Consider the following 20,936-nt stretch of genomic DNA (forward strand, 5'->3'; position numbering starts at 1 on the left):
CAAGCACACGCCAAATCAAATCAGTTCTGACTTCAAGTGCCTCGATAATGCATTTGAGTCAATTAGCTGTTTAGGATGCTTTTTCTCTAAATTGGCTTCCAAGACGCATAGATGTTGACCTTGCGCAGGGCACGCTATAAATTTGATCAAACTAGAGATCTTAACTGCCAATTAAAACAAGGAGAAATGGGGCAACCTTTACCCTGCATTGATTTAAAGCACAGAAGGAAGCAAAACCTGTTTCTTCCCTTTTTTATTTTTTTTGCCTAACAGACGTGAACACAATTTTTGTTTTTACCTAGTAAACATCAATACGTGCACTGAGGAGGAAAAGCTTGAATTGCTTGCCTAAAAATGCAAGCATATTGAATTTATGCCTTACTTTGTTCAGTTATGGTAATTTGGGAGCACTTTTGACACTTGCACAATTATTAACACTTCTTGAGAATCTCAGGCTACTTGCTTTGGCGGCAGCTTATATAAAAGTCACATTTTAACATATTTTATGGTAGTCTATTACAGTGGAAAACTGTACAAAGTTATCTGCAGGACTTATCACTGGCGTGACATTTCTTATTTAAATAGTTCAGCTTTTAAGTTGCTGGTCTGTACTTAATCTGATAACTGAAAGTTGATAGAGTTAGTGGCAATCAGTGGAGAATGGCCCATTATGGAATTATTAAAGCAGACAAGCACATTATCACTACAACAAAAGAACTTTACTGCAGTACCTTCCTCTCGCCACAGTATGTTTGCAACTGCAGCATCAGAAAATTGGGGAAGCCAGAAAATAATCAGGAAAAGGAAAAAACAAAACAAAACAAAACAAAGTCAAAATTTTCATTGTAGCAAGTAACTGAATTAATACTCATGTTTAAATGAACTAAGTTGTGAAATCTCTGTAACATTCATCCAGATAAAGTAAAATATCAGGAAAAAGAGTTATTTTTAAATACAAACGTCCCTTTTGGAGACAATGCTGGAATTATGACATGGGGAAAACTCTCATTGAGATGGAGATGCTTTTAGCCTGTGGCCCAGACACAGGATCAAAGCTTTGCGAAACAGAAGCAGCTATCTCCCGATGTAGTTGCAGGTTGGGTCCAGGCCCTGGTTTTCTGCACAATTCCCATAAGCAAACGTGACATCTGCCAGGAGCCGAGGCCTGGCCGTTACACCAGCTACACCCACTGAGGCATTTCTTCTTGGCATTTCATGAAAACAACTACGTTTTCTTGTAGGATTCAAATATTGTTTGAAAGTACATCTGTATTTGAATTTGTTTAAGACACATCCAATTATTTCCCAACCCCCATAATTTTTCTTGCGCAAGTACTTGAGGGAAACCGACTGATCCTAACAAGGGTACCCGGATCTCTTTAACGAAGAAAAGAATACATTTTCCAAAGAATTGCCAAGAGAGCGCATGTTTCTTGGCTAACTTCTTTTTCAGTACGTGTTCCTCGTTAGCGCTCGGACAAGTAGCAAAAATCCCATTAGCACCCAGCCCGTTAATCTCACCAGGCTCAGGGGCAACCCCCGAGAAGCTGCAAAGCCAGCAGGAGCGGGCAGGGAGCGAGTCCAGAGCGGCAGCTAATCGTCGTTGCCAACACTTGCTGTCCCCAAGCCAGCGGGGACAGCGCCGCGAAGGCAACGCTGCCACGCGCCTGCTGCGGCTCCGCAGCTCCGAATGGATGGGATGATACTTGTCTTTGAAGAGGAAGATAATTTCACACAGAGGAGACACCTATTTGGCTATTCAGTGATGAAAATACAGGCAAAATAAGTAATTCAATCTGAGCGTTTTTCGGGCATCTAAATATTTGCCAGCTTTGATTCTTAACTGCCTTTAGAAAGGAAGTTTTGTACAGAAATCAATGAAATTTATTTTCTGAAATGTGTCATTGGACAAAATATTAGAGCTTGGGCCCTTTGATAGCTAAAAATATTACCAAGTTATTACTTCAGTAAAGATATTACTCATATCATACCCCAGCACCCTTCTGGCACATAAAAGGCACCATTGCAGCTTTTATCTTCCCCACGTGATACCTTCTCAAAGCACAATCCAATCCTCTGATCAATACACAGACAAAGCTGTCATTACCTTATGAGTAAGAGTCCCACATACCGCATGCAATGGACTGAACTACAAAATTGCACGTATGTCATTAAAGATGTATTAAAGATTCGAATATGTGGAAAATCAGGCTTACGGGTCTTTCTTGCAGAGTCTTCTATGAAAAGTGAAGATATGTCCTCATCCACTCCAACCTCGTTTTTAGCAATGCAGGTATAGGCACCAGTGTCTTCATATCGAACACTACTGATATGAAGTTCGCTTCCATTTGCTGTAAGAAAGACATCCATAAACAGTGTTCCTCACTGCTGCGAATTGCTTTACATTGCCTTAGCCGCTGGAAGACAGCTTGACGTTCATCTCACAACATCTCCCAATGCACATATATAGGCGTTTAGGGAATTCTTACAACAGCTGATGAGTTGCTGTTTTGCTTCTTTGCATTAGCACATACAGACTCCGTGCCACAAATTAACACAGAAAAATCCCACATGCAAACAGTAAACTACGTTGCATTTATTTCTTCTTGTTACAAAAAAATACTTTGGCTTTAGTGGAGAAAAAAATAATCATATCAATGTCGCAAACAGTTTTTCATCAGGCCAACAAAAACGCCGGTCTGTGAAAGGTCTCCAGAGAGTTGCTCCTATCATTTGTTTTCTGAAATGGGACTACTGTCCAAAATCATTGCAAGATTTTGAGACGCCTGACCCAGTCATACAGGGATTGCCGATACTGGGTGAGGGCTGCAATGCAGCGCTGCAAGATCTCGGGGCGGGGAGGGTATTTTTACACACAAAATTGCAATTCAATACTGTTGCCTATTACCGTGTCTATCGCATTTAGTGTTTCTATGCTTAGATCTTCAGATCTCAACAGTGAGGACCAACATTAGTAAAGAGACAAATTTCCCTGCAGAGGTGGGTGTGAAAAGCCACCCAAATCACAGTCTGGTTCCCAGTGGCCTTGCATCTTGCGCAGCCCTTTGCACCTGAACCAATGAGTGCAATGTGCTTCTCTTCCGATTTGCACTGATTTACACCAGAGGCAAGACCATGCGAAAAAAGACGCATACTGTGTTTTAACAGATTGCTGCTACTACTTATAGCGATCAATATTATATTTCTTGAGAAATTCACTGGAGCAGATAAAAAGAGCGAGCAAGGGTTATGTAACACACTCTCCAACAACCGTGACTTAGTAAAAGTACAACTTCTACTCTGAAGCACCAAATACTCCTGCTTAGTTCTCCGCCTACAGTACTGTAATTAGTCAAAATTCTGTTCTTACCTAGGAGCGCGAGCTGTTTGGATAATTTTGGCATGATATCAATGCCGTTCTTCAGCCAAGTAATTCGGGGATTGGGGATGCCTTCGGCATGGCACCTGAGGCTCGCCGACACGCCAGGCTCCTGCGCCTGCGTTTCCGGGTACACGCGGATCACCGGCGGCACTGCGGGGAACAAGGGATCGGCCGCTTTAAACCAGCCTGGCGCTTGTCATCCCTTGGTGGCAGCTTGTAAGTCACTGCCTTCAAACCTATCCCCAAAACGAGAAAATAAGCAAGGGCTTTCAGTGCAAGCTGCGGTAATGATTTTTCTACAGTCCAACTTTGGGGTTCAGGAAGAAGAAAGGAGCAAGCTAATAAAGCAGTTCCAGGCAGCAACCTGAATATCTGCTTTTGTATCTAGAGCACCCCTGCTTTCACTCATTGAAGGTCTGATGGAACTTCAATAGCAGCTGGATTGAAAACTAAGGAGAATGCTCACAGATTTAAAAATTAAAGCATAAATGCCAAAATTTCACTGAATCCAGTCAGGGAAGAATTAGACTCCTTGCCTATTTTTTTCCTATTAAATGTATCACATTATTCTACATTTAATTACATTACGTAATGAAAGGGCTTAAATGTTACTACCTGTTATCCTGCACAAACAAAGTATTTATAGATTATTTCTGTTTTTTGGGGGGGAGGCTTTCAAAGCGTGACTCGCCTTGTTTCAGGACGTCCCTTCTGAACGATTTAATATGCCCAGCTGGCAGCACTACTAACCATATCCCAATTTCAGCTATGCTCATTGATTTTCAATCATGCTGCTTTCATTGCTCAAATCAAGAAGTCTTAATGCTACCCATTAACTATTTCTTAACAGTGTACTCATATACACGGAAGAGAATTTGAAACAGGGTTCATTTTTGGGAAAAAAACATCAGTGTCCTTCCTCTTATCTCACAATACCTTTGTGGGATAGTTTGAATAATTACATTCATTAGCACACACTTTACAGCTTTCTTTCCATTTCTATTTTTATTTTTTCGCGAGCTTTACAAGAGAGAGATGTATTTTACTTCTGTCTTACCTACCAGCTGCTTAAGAAAGCATTGAGCCATCAGCTCTGGTTAATACTTGGAATGAAATCAGCCATGACAGAAAGCCCTCAAGTCGACTTGTTTTTTATAGCTTTAAAAGAGAGAGATTGTTCAAGCGCAGTCTGAGAGGAAATGCCTAGGGGCAACTGGAAACCAAAAAAAAAAGGGGGGGGAAGAGGAGAGACCTTTAGCAAAGGAATGTCTTTAAATTGCACACTTGCAGCGGACACGAGGACTTATTTCTTCTATGTCTTTAACTTAAAAATGTAAGTACATGTATTGTAAGATGAAGGGTAGTAATAAAACAACACACAAGAGCTTTTTAAGCAGGAGGACGTTAAAAGGCAAGGTTTGTTTTATTAAACTGAGTTTGCAATTTCTAAATAAAAGCAGTGACTAGCTTTTTAGCCTATCTTCCCGCCGTCGCTGCCAGGGTTGCAGCTGCTCCTGATCCCAGGAGGTGCCAGACCCAGCGGGAGAACAGCAAGGGAAGCGATCTGTGGCCGGAGAGGGCCGGCAGCTTTCGGAGCCGCTGCCTGCTCCAACGCCCGTGTTTGTTTGAGGGACGCTCTCCCAGCCGTCCGGACTCAGAGCCAGGAGCTTCGCGTTCCCTGTCTGCCTTGCAAAGGTTTCCTTACAGCGGTTTGCTTTAGGCTTTCCTGGTGCTACTGCTGTGAGTGCCAGCCCTCCCAATGACTTCCAGGTCCCTGCTCTAGAAAGCGGGCACTCGTTAACACAGCAGAGTTTCCTTGCATCTCTCAGTTTTTTGCCTCATACCATGTTAGCCGGCATCTGAGAAACCCACATACTTCACTAGCAGAACTGACAACACAGCAGATTTATATTGCAAAAGGTAGCTCGTAGCTCCTAGATGCTGAATTGATGTTCTTCATGAAAACTGGCTTAACGTGAAATTATTGCAAGGAGTGTATCTTTTATAGAGTGATTAACAGGGAAATTGTATTCTTTCACTGACAAAACTAGGTGTAGCACCTCCATTCTTGCTCTCATCATTTTCCTGCTCCTTCCATTTTTAAACTCTTTATTTCTTCTCCCTTGTCTTATATAATTCATTGCACAGGTTGATTATTGCATGCAACTGTCTTGCGATACCAGCAAACCACAGAATGCATTTTTATTGTCCTTGCTACAAATTAATACATTCCAGCTAAGCACATTTTACTTAACACTTGCAAAGATTTCATCTCCAGACTTTGGAATATACGGATTATCCTTTGCTATTTCCCTTGGTGAATATATATCATTGCTAACCATTACTGTGTCTGCAGCCAAAGGCAATATAAAAATGCTATTACCTTAAGCAAAGTATGAAGAAAGCAGCACTCAAAACAAGTAAGAGATTAGGTAAGTTGCCTGCTGCTACACACTGAGCAGTACCTCACTTGTGGGGAGACCAGTTCGTTACAACAAAACAGCTCAGCTGGTATACACAAAGAGTACAGATCAAGCCCCAAGGACATACATTGCTGCTATAGGACCTATACCTTTCAGTGCTTTTTAGAATTAATCTGTATTTCAGATGCTTTAATCTTTCCACTTATGCACTGAGAAGAATCTGAAGCCTCACGCTTTCTCTTGAAGTGCCACAATAACAAAACACGACAGCATTTAAAGCATCTCTCTGTTATTGGAAAATTTGTCCTTTTGGCCTCTTATCATTGGGCTGAAGATCAAATGGCTTTTTAAACTATACTTAAGGAACATAACACTGATTTATGCTGATGTTTTCCACAGTGCTAGAACCAGGAAAAATGATGCCCTACACTCAGTAGTCTCTTGATTTGCAAACTATTGGTTCTCATAGCTGATTACAATTTTATGAGATCCTTTATTCTCAGCAATTTTTTTTTTCTTGAAAATGATAAATTGCTTTTCTTCTCTATACTCAGCGTATGCTGTACACCTTTTCCAAGCAATATCCATACATGGGAGAGAACTTAATTTTCTAGCTGTTCCTTGCCACTCCTGATCAAAGATACGAGCAGGCAAGATTCAGATGAATTTTTCATTCTTGGACCTTGTGCTGCCTTTCCAACACGTTCTGTTCTTCCAGATACATTAAAGACCAGGTGTATAAACATACTGACTCAAATTTTACCATTGCTGTGATAAGACTGATGAGGGCAACCCAAACATTGTCACAAACATCACATACAGGCTGCATTTCACACGCGTGTTTTACAGTTCTTGCCCAGCAGACACGAGCCAGCAGTTGCAGGCATTTGTGTGGTGGTCCCCATGCCTTCTGCCCGAAACATCCTCACCTCGGCTTGTCTGTGACAGCATCTGGATTCAGCTGCACTATCTGTGATATTCCAAAACAGCTGTGCAAGCTCCAGCAAGTCCGTATGAACATCGCACATGTAGGACCACTTCCCAGAGGCGCTGATCCCTGCTGCCTGTGAAAGGCATGTATGGCCTAGGCAAAAATCCCAGGCTCATGTAGATTTAGATACAAAGGGAAGCATTGTGTGATATTTAGCAGTAGAGCAAAACAAACCTTTCTTTCCCTCAGACAGGTTGCTTTGGAAAGGACCTTTGGACACGGCCAGACTGTGCAATACGTGACCTCGAGTCAGGCTGCATGCAACTGTGTTCAGCGCTGCGCTGAAGCCTGCTGAAACAGCCCGAGCACAGTACTACGCGCACGGGGCTGGGGTGCTGCTAAAGATACAGCAGCTAGCTTGAGCAACAACACTGCCTTGCCTGCTACCGACAAGTAAGTGCCTTCCTTCCCACAGGTTTTACTGTGACGGAGCGAATTTACTTTATGTAAAAAGTGAATTCAATGGGTGAATTTCTGATATATTTGATTAGTCTGCAATACATTCAACTACAGCTCTGAATTCAAAGAACTTTCAATTTTGCTAAAGCTGGGCTCTAAGCTTCCTGTTTTATGTCTATTTTTTCATCTAATTGATGAAGCTGTTGCAGGCCAATGCTACGTTCTAAACAGAGACAAAGGGGAAGGTCTTCACGGAGATTAACAGGATACATCAGATAAAAGCAGGCAGAGAGGGTGTACCTAACTAGGATCCAATTCTTTTCAGTAGAGAAAGGCAATAAAGAGGAAAATATTCTGCAAACTGGACTGACAGGCCTCAGGTGGTACAAAAAGGACTTCCTCGGGATCCCAGGACTCCAGAAGGAGTTAATGCAGCCCCGAAAGCCACTGAATTATCTGAAACCCAGTCTGGAAGTAGGGACCTGCCTGTACAAACACAACGAGCTTGGGAAGGGCTGTGTATAAAACCTTCTATTTTCACTCAGTTCTTCCCCAGCCACTTGGAGTTTTATCTATTAAAAAAAAATCTAACTGCTTTTGTAAAATAAAAACTGTCTTTTTGAGGTTACCAGCATGTTAGTCTCCAGCTGCAGAAGACAGGCGAGCGGATACAGCCCCACGGCTCTGGCTCACTCGGTGCTGCCGCACCGCCTTGAAATCTTAATACAAAATACCAAAAAGTAAAAAAAAAAAAAAAATTTCCATGTTCAAAACGTAGCTTTCAGTTTGATACAGACAGACACAGACAGTCCCCCGCATGGAGCGGAGCTGCCGAGCCACACTTCGGCTGCCCGCGTCTTGGCGGAGCTCGGCTCGCTCGTGCTTCTTTCCGCTCCTCTTGCCAGCGGGAATTCGTCAACGTGTCCTTCATCCGCTACCTTACGTGAGCCTGGTTCCCGAGCAGGGCTCCGTCTCGGGCAACGCGAGCCGCTGTCTGCGCTCTTCTGCCGCCCAGCGCGGGCTGCCGGCCGGGAGCGAGGCGGGCAGAAGAGCGGACCGTTCGGCGACGTGATGTGATGCGATGCGACGAGCCCCTCTCCACTCTCCGTTTAGCTTCCTCGGTGCTCTGGTTTTAGTTTCCAAGCCTTTGGGCCTTAAATTCACAGCGCTAAAGTTTACGCTGTCGCCTGCCAACTAAACTCCGTTCGGGCCTCCTAATATATCACATAATATACATGGGATTAAGTTGTTAACTTGCTTTTCCTTCAACTGCCATTCATCAAACAAAGAGCACTTTGAGGAAGGAAACCTATTTTCCCAGCTGCGGCGTGTGCAATCTAGTTACCCATATTGCTGAGACTTTGCAGTTTACTATCTCAAAAGATGACAAATTACTATGCAGAAACATTAAGCCAGTTCTCATTCAAATCAGCCGGATGCTCTGTGCTCTCCTCCAGGTAGTTGCCAGGGCTGGGGAGCACTTACACAGATCCTGAAGACCTGAGCTCCAGTCACATCAAACCCCACTTCCACCACGGCGCTTATTAAAGTGCGGAAACATCCCTTTACGTCCCTCTTCCTGTCAGCCTTTCCCTATTAATCCGCATGTGGTTATCCACTCTTACCAGCTCTCCTTTGCAGAGGTCTGTCTACATCTATAGAAATAACTAAATGATAATTTGCCTTAATAGACCTCCTGTAACAAAGTTAATGACGTCTCCTGTAAAACTAAATGCTTTCATATCGGCATAGAGCAATACCTATTCCTAAAGGGCAACGGGTTACGTTGCCTCCTTTTCGGAAGGCATCCCTGCCCTTCCGGGTCACATTAAGCCCCGGGATCCACACGAAGGCTTCAGCGATGAGTGAGCCGGCAGGGTGCTGGGCTGCCCTCGCTACGGAGCTGCGCGGGGAGCAAAGCCCGCACGCACAAAACCAGACAGATAATAGCACAGATTTGAAAAAGTACTTGAAGTTATTTTTCTAATCGCGCACCTGAAGTGAACGAGGGGTTGGATTTATGCAAACCTGGCTTTACAGCTGGACAATTACTCAGAAAACACCCCCGGGAGCTGGATTCTCCACTGACTTCTCCCTCGAGTCGACATTTTCAGCCATGCCAAGACAAGTGAGACTACGCCAGCTCAGGGGCGTTTCGCACCCGCTTTGGGCAGCAGGGATTGATGATGCCGGATACCCACTGGGAAAACCAGTCACAACCCACAGGTTTGGTCCCTCCCCAGCTGAATGAGGACGCTGGAATACGTCCCATGCGATGCTCTTAATTTGCTGAAAGATTAAATTATTGAAGCAACGCTTCTGTCGGTAAAGCTCGCCGTTAGCCTAAGAGATGCTCTGAAACACTCCTTCACTCCGTGGAAATGTCACCGGCTGCTTGTTTTATAGTTAGCCTATCTGCTCAGGCCTAGGAAGTGATATCTACGCCTCCTATATATGCTACCTTTCTTTTTGATTGCCTGTGCGATAGCACAAGGGAGGCAACTGCTAGCTGCACTCGCTCTGGCGCAAAAAAGAAAATTGGCGTGGGGCTACTGGTTTCTTTGCGAGCTGGGGATTAACATGCAACTCTGCTTGCGGGCACATTTGCAGTGGATTGTCACACATGCCATTTACTAACCATTCACCTGAAGGATGTGGGTCTGATACAGCTCTTCGTAGCCGTAGGCATGACAGGTGTAATTGCCCATGTGAATAGTTGTTACCTTGGTGATGTAGAGGGAATCGTCTTCTCCAAAATCCTGCAGGTAACAAAAGACAGGAAAGAGGCCTTATTACTCTGGAAAACATATTTTAAGCACCACGCGAGGGAAGGCTACGTTTTCAGCGGTTATGATAGCATCGCAGCTTGGGAACACAGCTTGAATTTTGAACAGCAAGTTTTAAAGTTCATAAATCAACACGCAGGAGAAAATGAGCAGCAATTTAAGAGTAAGGCAGAGTAACTCATTTGACAATACGGGCTTTTCTGCTGGTTGTTAAAAAGGTGCTCTTTGCACATAAAAAGATAGCAATCTCCAGCTACCTAATTTATGGGGAAATTCAGTAATATCTACCTGCTAACCTGAGATGTATAAAATACTAACTTCTGGGTGGGTTACAGTTTCCTTTATCTATGCCAATTCTTATAAAATGCACTGTAACCTCTAGAGCTGAGGAGAAAGAGCTGAACGCGCTTATCAGTTATGTCAGAAAATCGAGATAGGAGACAAGGAAGAGGAGGGGAAAAGGCATTTTATTAAAGAAACCAACTTCAAATCAACCTGCTTTGATTTGTGCTGTTACTACTTCACATCTGCTCTGGCTTTACTTCTATTTTTGATTACAGATAGGGAAAATGTAAGTTATTACCAAGGTTTTGGCATTTGGCCTCTGCTTAGTTTTCTTAACTATAATTTGAAATAAAGTCCTATGGCATGGACCAGTATACAAAGGAGCTTCTCTTGGTATTCCACGAGCATTCAGACTTCTGCAGCTCTAAAATGCTTTACTTTTATGAAAACCCAGAAGGATGCATTTAAAAACCACAGTTGATGAGTTTGAAGAATGATTTTTCTTCAATTAGCTCCACGTGTGAAGCATGCTAAATAAAACTCTTCACAGAATTTCACTGGCAAAGTACAGTGAAATCCAACTTATAATCAGGGCTGCATGAAGCAGTTCAAGACAATAGGACAAATGTTGACTAGTTGGAATAGCAAAGGTTTTCTGCTAATGAAAAAAGTCCTTGGATTTTTTACATTTCCACTGTGTCTACAGAAAGACTGTCTGCATTAAGGGGTGTATCTCAAGAGTCCCTACCCAAACCTGTATCTGTTACCATCCTTTCCCAGAGCCATCACGAATGAAACAGAAGCGCAACGCTCTAGTGCTACGAGGAGCTGCAAATTCGCCGTCCAGCTCTTACAGCATGAAATAATTGAACATATCAGGATGGACAGCATGAAACAGGAACACAAATTTGCTCTGCTGGTTGGATCTCAAACTTTCTTCCCCATTTCTTTGGGGATGGAGAACAGGAATCCATGCATGCGGGTGGCTTATACCGTTCCTTTCTCCTGCTGCCCCCTGGGGCAGGTTTAACACTACAAGGAGGCACCACTGCCCAGGGTATTACTGCCAGCCCTGCCATGTGGTCAGAAATTGTGAACAAGAGCCATTTGATCATTGGATGGATTGCTTTCCAGACCACCACCATTTGGGGCTCTCCGTATCCCACCATTTTTTGACTTTTCAGGGTGCGCTTGCTTTACAGCTTGTATTTTTTCTTTCCAGTTGTGACATTTAGAACATTTTCTGAAGGAAGTTGCGACCCTGAAGCAAGCTTGCAGTGCCAGTTGTCAGCCCTTAAAGGAAAGGGCAGCGTAGCCCATATCTTGTAGTATGGGATGGATGTGGCAATACTTCTGCTGGCTCTTGAATATTCTCCAGGAACTTCGGTGTGGCAGCAAAGAAAGGTCTTCAGGCCTCTCTTCCCAGACGAGCAGCGGCATGGCAGAAGGGAAGAGCAGCAACTCTTTTAGCTTACAGAAGTGTTACAAGGCAAACAGAAGAAACATCAAGAGCAAAAGAGTTTACAGGTAGGACCAACAGGCTTATTCTTCCCAGAGCAGGGACCTTGATCCAAGAGGTGACAGAGACAACCATGGACGTAACCACTCTGGTTCTGCCATCCGTGACCCTACCGCATGTGCTGCCACTCTGACAGCCCTCCTCAACAGCACTCTCCTGCCCTCTGAGGTTTTTTTGTTTCCTTGGGGACTTATTAGTGTTTTCTACCTGCTTAAAACCGTTGAGTTCAGGCCAGGCTGAGGTCCCTGGGACTTCTGACCCCGACTGCAGCACAAATACTGGCCAAAATATTGGCTCTATATTGCTCTGCTATAGCCAACGCCATATCTTAGCAGCCAACTCATTCTGAGACTTGTTAAGGAAAAGGGCAAATGTACGTAGAATTATACAGAATGAGAATAAATCCACAGACATCCATGAAACTTATTATCCATCATCCAAAGTATCTGAGATATTCCTGCCATTTTGTCGGTCTGGCAGATTTGGTATCTAGACTACGAAATAAACTGCCTAATATGCTATTGCAACCATCTACTCAAATTTTTAAGAATTTGCCTGTTTTCTGGTCAGCTAGATTCCTGCTGGAAAGCAGGTTCCTGCTGGAAAGCAAAGATGCATGAATAACTGCAAAGAGAAGAGATACCAGCCCTGTTAAAATAATATTTGCTTGAGATGGAGAAAATGCATACGGTGAAGGGTACTTAATAACAGTTTTTAAAATTAATCACAATACAACTCAGATTGAATTTAGATCAATAAAGCTACAATGGCTACTTTTATGGAATGATTTATAGGGAGTTATGGAAAAAAGGACAACACAATATTTTGTTTTCAGTGTGTTGCTTCCTTTAAGATATCTCAGAAAACTGTTTTGAACGCTTGGTTTGTATTCTGTAATTGTCTTTTTATGGACGATCTGTTTTTTTCCAATGCATACAAATGTATTAATACAAGTAAAGAGCCTTGCAAAAAACAAACAGATGTAAGATTATATTATTATTCTCTTCCTCACAAATACATTCTTCTTGGAAAGAAGAATTTTTATTGGTAAAAGCATGGTTTATGACTTAAAAACTATCTTCTGACTTCTAGCACTTAGAGAAGGTTGTCAATCATGTTTGAGGTAACAACATATCATTAACGTCAGGCACAGAAGGAAAATATTTTGTGCGTATGAAGACTTGCACATGCAAAGTAAGCTTGCATAAGAACATTTTTGACCAGTATTAAAGGCTGGGGAAGGAAAAAAGTGATTAGTAAATTAGAGTTCAGTACTGAAATGTCACAATAAAAATAATACTGAATTCTGCAACAAATTAATGACTCGTGTTATTTATCACAACTCATGGTTTCTCCCTGTGGATACAATTAGTACATTAGGATTTCACAGTCACTTTTCATATATATGCAGGCATTCTTATGCAGACAGGCCTTCTGTGTATACCTTATACATTTAGAAGCAATATAAAAATCCAAGCTTGAGAGCATCAGGAAATAGCGAGTCTTCGATTCCTTAACTGTCTCTAACTCTTTAGATTTTTACACACCCCTTCAGCCAGGGGTCCTGAGACCACTGCCTGCCACGAGACATCACCCTGCAGCTTTGCTGTGGGTCCAGGACCCTTCCCTGTCCTCTAGGGCTGCACAAGCTTTGGGAGCTCCTAGGAGCTGCTCAGGTGCCTCTCTTGCCACTACCACTCCATTAGCAGCGGTGCAAATTCATATTGCTTAGCTCGCATTTCAGGATGCCTGAAAGCAGTCTTCGATGGGGTGTAACACCACAGAGCTGCGGCATGCGGTTTTATTGAGCCAAGAACAAAATGCAGGTCCACGAGGGCCTTTCTCCTGTCAAAACAGTACTTCACGCAAGTGAGAGCTCTTTGAGGAAAAGGCGCTCAGAAATTCCTCAGCACAAAACGTTTTTACGGTTGAGGCCTGAGCTCACTCTCAGCCCCAGCGTGTACGTTTATCCCTCCCAACATACGTACATGGAGGCTTCCTGGGGAGAATGTGGCAGGGAAGAGGAAGGGTAGGCAGAGGAAACAGGAGCATTCAAACTGAAAGAAAATAGGAGAAACATTTCTGTGTGCTTTGACATTTTTAGTAGGCTTTTGCTTGTAAAGCCAGGTTTCCAAGTCACCATGAGCCTGGAAGGAGTCAGAGGGAACAGTAAAAACCTATAAAAACTATATAAAACTATGAAAAAAGTGATCTAACATAAAAATATCATAGCTTTAAAGAACAGTATCTCAGGCCTGCCCAGGAACCGCAGTGACTGCTGCGCATCCCGCTGGGAGCTGGAAAAACCCTATTCCCAGCCCCACAGAAGTGCCCAATGTTGAACTTCAAAGACAAGACATTTTTGTGTCTAGTTAAACTGTTACTGAAGCAGGACTGACTCTCACTTGGCCTGGGCAGGTGTAAACCGAGAAGGACAAAGACACATCTGAAGCGAGATGGAAGAAGTATTTCTGCAGCAAGTTGATCATTGAAAGTGGCAGCTGTACTCTTAACCATGAGGTACTAGACTAAGTCCCGTGGAAAAAGGATAGGCAACCAGAAGCAGAGCAAAAAAGTAACTTCTGGGACATGGTTCTCCTCTGTTACCACTGAAGGTGAATCTTCTTAAGAAAGGGAAGAAGGAGACACGATAGAAATATATGAAGAGGCAGAAACCAACACCTACAAAGAGATGTTGCTTGCATCAAAGTGGCCTGATAACGACTCCAGGGCTCATCACCTCCAGGGCTCATCACCTCCATTTTATGGATTTCATCCTAAAACAATGTTATATGTTCCGGTTTAAAGAAAAAAGCTTCAGCAAGCTATGCTTCTAAATTCTCATAATTGATAAGGTCAGCTAGTGACAGATGATAAATTGACTTTGCCAGCCGTTTGTCTCTTATTCCAGAAAGGGAGAGAGAACATAAGTTCTCTGCCCTTCATGAGCTTCTTTTATGTCTTGCAGTTACCCTTCAAATAAAGGGCTGATTAAGTGATCTGGGAATACATTTGAACTTTTCAAGATTAAAAAACCACCACCCTACATTTTAAATTGATAAGAACACAGTAATCTTAAAAAAGTCACTACCACACACAGTCCATTTCAAAAAATAACAAAGCAGATTCTAGAAAATGGATATGTACTTTTTTGTACTGTATTTCCTTTCCATCACTACCAATTACCCAAGGCATCGGTCTCTCCAAATAGAAGATTTTTCATATTTATTTATCCCATTCCTCCCTGCTAATGCATTCACCGGTCAGGCAATCTGCTGCAGCTCTAAGACACCACGCTTACAAATGTGTAAAACATTGCATATTGCTTGTAAGTCTGGTTCGCGTTCTGTCTCAAGTGAAATCCAGCATGCGACTGCAATGTCACAGATCTGCTCTGACACCAAAGAGCAAAGGCAGCAGAGAGGAAACAGGCATTAAGGAGGGACTCCTGAGACTCGCATTGCAAGCCCTGGGAAGGCAGCGGGCCACGTGGAGAGGGCAACCATCAACGATGCCAGTATTCTAATGTCATGAAGCAGTCTAACAGGGCTTGGTTTTGTTCCCAACACAGAGTGGAAACATTCAAAACCCTTTAAGTTTTTGGCAAAGAGGAATTCTTGCTTTCCAGGCAGTCTTAGTATAAAGAGGAATTAGCATATGGTAGGATGAGGCTCATTATTTCTTAGGATGACTTCCAGTTATCTGGGACAGAAAGACTGAAAGGTTTGCCTTAGACCTATACGTAGGAAGAAGGAACAGAAAAATACCAGTAACACAAAAGCAAAAAAGGGTACAAAAGCCTTACACATGGCTTGTACGAGGCTAAGCACCCTTAAATTGCTGCAGATCAGTTAGTTTTAAGTTTTCAAAGATAAACTACATAACCACATAGATCTGACTTGCATGAACCAAACCTGTTTGAGCATACATGAACCAGATCTTTGCTGGGATGAGGCTATCAAGTAAACATCCCAGCCCAGTTACAACACAGCCACACAGGTCTCCAGCTTGGCCTCCCACTGCTGAGCCTCTAATGCCAGAACAGCCCATTGCCCGGTTAAAACCCCACGAAATTTCACAGAGTTGGAACATCCCCAGTGAACATCAGTAAAGAGAGTAGCTTGTGCAGCACTGCTTGGCTGCAAAGCCCTTGCCCACACTCAAGTAGATCTGCTGCTCCATCCAGCAGCACAGAGGAATGGTAATTCCCCCCCCCCCCCCCACTGCATACCAAAGCTCCAAGCACACCACAGGATTTTGAACATATATACTGTTAACTACCCTAATTGTGAACCAAATGCTAACAACATAGCTGACACCAGACAAAAACCCCTTAGAAATTTCTAACACCTCACCTACCTACCAGCACCTCTCATGTTCCTGCCCCCCCTTAGGCATTGTAGGATGGCAGGGGGGGGACCCTGCATGTTCCTCTTACCTCAGATCTTTGAGCTTCTACTGTCCTTGACTATAACCACATCAATGCCCAGCCACTGATAAACACCTGCCCAAAGGCCAATGGAGGAGGCCCTATAGCTCTTTCATTTGATGATGATAAACTGACAGCGCTGGCAGTAAAGAGGAGCAGCTGCCGAGGGCTGGAGTCAAGCCCCGGCAATGCGGCGACCTCCGCTAACGATCCCACCTGCCTCCTCCCACCACCCAACCTGCCCTCTGCAAAGTGCCACAGAAAAGCAAGAAAATAGTGTGCGTGGTTAAACTTTCAAAGGCATTTTGGAGGTGGGACAGCAGGTGATCTCTCACCCTCTGGGCTTACCCCTGGTTTGTACTCAGCTAGCCGGCGGGTTTTTCCACTTGGGAGAAAGGAATGGTGCCACTAGTTGGAGGTAACCACTACAGTGATTAAAATTTATCAACTAGTTCACTTTAAAAAAGCTTGCCTGATCCTCAGAGTCATAGAAATCTCTCTCTGACACTGTTTACAGGATTTTAAAACAAAATGTACCCAAGCATTTAATGAGATTGTTATTATGCAGAACCTACAACAATGGCTATCACTTTGAAAATGATTTTTCCACACTAATCAAATGTCTCTGATCTTTTTGACAATAGATTCATGAGTGATTCATATAAAAATAATAAAAACTAAATTAGTCATGGGCTCTTAAATCACTTTCTTTGGTCCTTTCAATAATTCATTTCCAGAGACACGCTGAGAACTTATGCTTCATTAATACTATTTGTTCTTGGTTTTACACATGCTATCACTTTAGTAATTTACATGGAGAAAAACTCAGCCTTAAGCAAATGCCAGAAAACTATTGCAAACACAGCCTGATGGGGTATTAATTTGTCTTTTCTTGTTATTCTGTTCAAAGAATTTAGCACAACATAAGCCTGCCGTGAGCTAAAAAAGTTACTGGCTTAAAGCATACAGAAATGGATGTTTAAAATAGTTCTGCAATTGTAATACGGGTAAGAATGGATGACTCCTATATAACTATAACTTCTCCTATATTGAGAAGTTTATGGACCCAAGAGGACAAGGCAAATCAATAATAGGTCTTCTTGCTGGAGCTACTGGTGGAAGGTAGGAAGGAGCACACCAAGGATTCAGTAAAATATTACTATTAATTGGATCTACTGGACATTTCAGAGAAAAGCAAGGGCCATGACTGAACAGGCAAGTACCAATCTTGGGAGCAAAATGTATTCATAAACTGCAATCTTCTCCCTGTAGTACCGAGACATCTAATTCGGATTCACAGATTTTGATCTGCTAACTCAATTATCAGCTCCACCAGTAAGACCAAGTACTGGAGATCACAACTGACTTCAGTGAGTCCTAATTCACCAAATTCTCCAATGTCTTCTAATGCATTTTTTAAGTATGCCTGCATAGTTACCTTCGTACTTCACAGCACATGGCTTTATGGCCTCATTCCTTTCTTCTATTTCATTTTTAGAAGATCCACGTTGTATTTATAGTTCTGCTTCTCTGGTGTAACACCCAGACTAAGTACGTGCAATCCATCTACAGAAGAGTTAGAGCTAACATCCCAGATTTCTCAAAAACATGCCATATATGCCTCTAAAAAAATCAAGCAAAACAAGAATAACCCATGCTTTTAAGGGTAATGTCTTCCTCCCCAAACGTGGGATTTTAGAAAGGTGAAGCCTTATACCCTACTTTGCATTTAGGACCAGGTCAACAACTATATCGTCTCTGGGAAGGTATTTTTGCATTTGCAGTAATTACCAATAAACTTCACTCTGTGGCCCCTAAATGAGATATGCCCCTGAAGGCACCAAGTGGATACAAATTCTGTGATCTTTATTATAGCAAAGTGAGAGATTATGTATTCTGAAAATTCAGTAAGTACTAATTTTCTACTTAACCTCCAGCTTTACAGCCTGCAAAGACCTAAGACACTGTAAGTACTGTGCAATTTCTTAAACTTTGATTTTAAACAGAAAAAATTTGGCTTTAAATATACAGCTTCCTGTAATTTACTCACATCACCATATTACTGCCACATCTAGGATGACACAGGGTTTGATCATTTTAATGGCCTCATTTCTATTAGTAGGGTATTAAGCGGGGTTATTCACACATGACCTTCTTATTATTTAACAGTGGAAACTACATTAAAAACATCAACATACAGCCTGTTCTAATAAAAAATCTAATCCAAGTGACTTGTATTTTAAAAGTAGGCTATTTGCTCTGGTTTCCAACAGTTATACATGGAAAATGGCCATTAACATGAATATGTAAATAAGGAGACAAGGTGATGAATTTTCCCATGCACATAGAGGAATGTGGAATATGAGCAATTAATGATTTAGCAAGTGATCTGTGCCCCCACATATTTATATGGTGCAACTCCTTCAATTTTCTGCCTGTCATCCTGGAACCCCATCTTCAGTCTTGACCTAGAAAAAAATGTTGGTGACTCATTTGAGTCTTCAAGCAGGGGATGCTCTGAAGGTCCATTTCTGGAGCTGCTCTCAGAAACGGTTATTAGGGCCGCTGTAGTGAAAAACAGTAATGCTTCCTGAAGCGAAGTGCTGACACAGAGGAGGAAAACCTGCCTGGAAAAGAGAATCACTGCTTCCCTTCCGAGCAGTGACTTAGACCTGCGAGCGAAGGCTGCGCAGCTCCAGTGTCCCGGGGTCGCGGATAACGGCAGGAATTCCTGCAACAGCAGAGCCCACTACTTTTTTCACGTTGCACTAACAAACACGAGAATGGCCAAAGGTGACAGCAAAGGTCTCTGTAACACAGCTCCTTTTCTCTGCCAGGAGGTAACGGCAGACGCTTAAAGAAAAAGTAAGGGAATGGGGCGAGCCTACGTCGACACGGTGGGGCACTAAGCTACAGCTCAGTGATTTCCTGAACCGGTGATTTTGTCCTCGTGCCGAGCAGCTTCTCACCTGACCCTGAACTTGTCTAATCACAGCTTCAACCCACCTGCGTTTCAACCAGCACGGCATGCGGTCCAACAGGCTAAGAAAAAAATAAATACGGAATATGAGGGATTTGTTTTTAGTAGTTGGTTGATAAAAGTAATAATGACTGCAATATACAGTTGAATATATGTGAAGCTGGTTAAAGGGGATGTTTGGGAAAGCAGCATTCAAGACGTTTATTCAAGTACTTTGCACATGGGACTTCTCACTAGAAACTTCTGACTTTACTTTCTGCAAGATAAACTAATTGACATACGCAAGTGACAAAAGGAAACAAATGATACGCTGCATTTTGTTAACTCCTGGGCACAAGCTCTTTAAGGTAATAATTGATTTTTCTTCAAACCAATAAAAAGACAAGCAATAAACTAGGTGCAAAGGACTCGAGCTTCTCTGCCTGGAACTCCCTGGTGCGCCTTCCACCAGGCGGGAATTGACTGTGGAGTCTTGCATTCGTCTCTGCATCAGATTTTTTTTTAAGAGAGCAAGTACACTGTATTCTACTGGCATCAGCAGAAATGAAGAAACCTCTGTTTTAACGACGTGCAATGGAAAGCATACTTTGGAACTAACGGCCTGACACAGACTTGAGCTAAACTGTACAGCCTAACGTGAAAGCAATAACGAAAGACAGTCATGAATTTATGTTTTGGCTACCCATGTTATACTTGGTAAGCCACCACATTCTCATCCACTTGCGTTCTGTCACATTTGTTGTGTTAGGCTTATATTCTCTCTTCTGTTGTTTGCATATGTATTCACCATGCTGTTGAAGAATAAACTTTCTTTTATAAATTTTGTTTATAAATTCACATATGTTCCTGTAGAGATGATGAAAAAGCATGTAAAACAATATGCTATAAATACCGTATCAATACCTTTGATTCCATAAGGAGTTTGTTATAACTCCAAAATGAGGAACGCCTTCGTAATTACGTATTTGGGAAAACATACTGAACGTTCCTGGGGGGCAAAAATATATTATTTTGAAGGATAACATATTTTAACCAATTCACAATTTGTGCTCACTTATCCATTTATAATTACCACAATCTCATCGGTTTCGACTTCACTGTAGTTGTTTTCTTCATGAGAAAAGTTGATATTGCTTTTTATAAGCATAGAGGCAAAGGTGCTTATTATGGATAAATGATATTTATGGATAATTTATGGAAAAATAATACTTTGATGCTAAGAGCAATCTTCAATGTTTGCAAGAAAAATCATTTAATTACATGTGTCATTAGGACGGCTCTTTTGTAATAAGTATGTGACAATTCATTAACAGACTTCTTAACAGATAAGATAAGACAATTTTTAATATGTTGCTTATGAAAGCTTCTGATTAAAAGAGCAAAGAAAAGTGATTATTATTTTGTTGCCAATCAAGATACCGCATAGAAATGATTTAAGTAAAGCACATAAACAACCAGGCTTTACATTAATCTTCAGGCTTTCAATTCTGTGTAAATTCAGGATTATCTAGGTTTCTGCTGACTGTTTTTGCCCCTTCCAGGATGCGTTTGGAACACATCCAGCCTCATAACACCTTTGTCACGAATCTGGGGAGAATAAAGCAGCAGAGGACTCTTCTGTGGTGCCTTTGCTGTTCTGCACTCGTGACTTCTTAGGACTCTGTCTTTTCCTCAGAACTGGGCTTCTATTTTCATTTGATTTCCTGCACAAGCATTAGCATTTAGAAGAGAAAGAGTTTAAT

At 42.3% G+C, this 20,936-nt stretch overlaps 1 protein-coding gene across 6 annotated transcripts in view; it reads right to left on the bottom strand.

The window, feature by feature from the left end:
- Window positions 1–20,936, bottom strand: part of FSTL4 (follistatin like 4) — a 359,281-nt gene that overhangs the window by 20,676 nt on the left and 317,669 nt on the right. For 5 of the 6 annotated variants that reach the window (XM_068959795.1, XM_068959793.1, XM_068959794.1 and 2 more), the window contains 4 exons: window positions 9,834–9,954; window positions 3,371–3,532; window positions 2,217–2,351; window positions 732–758 (listed from right to left, as the gene is read on the bottom strand). In XM_068959795.1, coding sequence (XP_068815896.1) covers window positions 732–758; window positions 2,217–2,351; window positions 3,371–3,532; window positions 9,834–9,954 — 445 coding nt within the window. The remainder of the gene's footprint in view (window positions 1–731; window positions 759–2,216; window positions 2,352–3,370; window positions 3,533–9,833; window positions 9,955–20,936) is intronic. The other variant, XM_068959798.1, reaches the window with a different exon arrangement.

Source organism: Struthio camelus, chromosome 13, assembly GCF_040807025.1.
Source record: "Struthio camelus isolate bStrCam1 chromosome 13, bStrCam1.hap1, whole genome shotgun sequence".
Classification (NCBI taxonomy): Eukaryota; Metazoa; Chordata; class Aves; order Struthioniformes; family Struthionidae; genus Struthio; species Struthio camelus.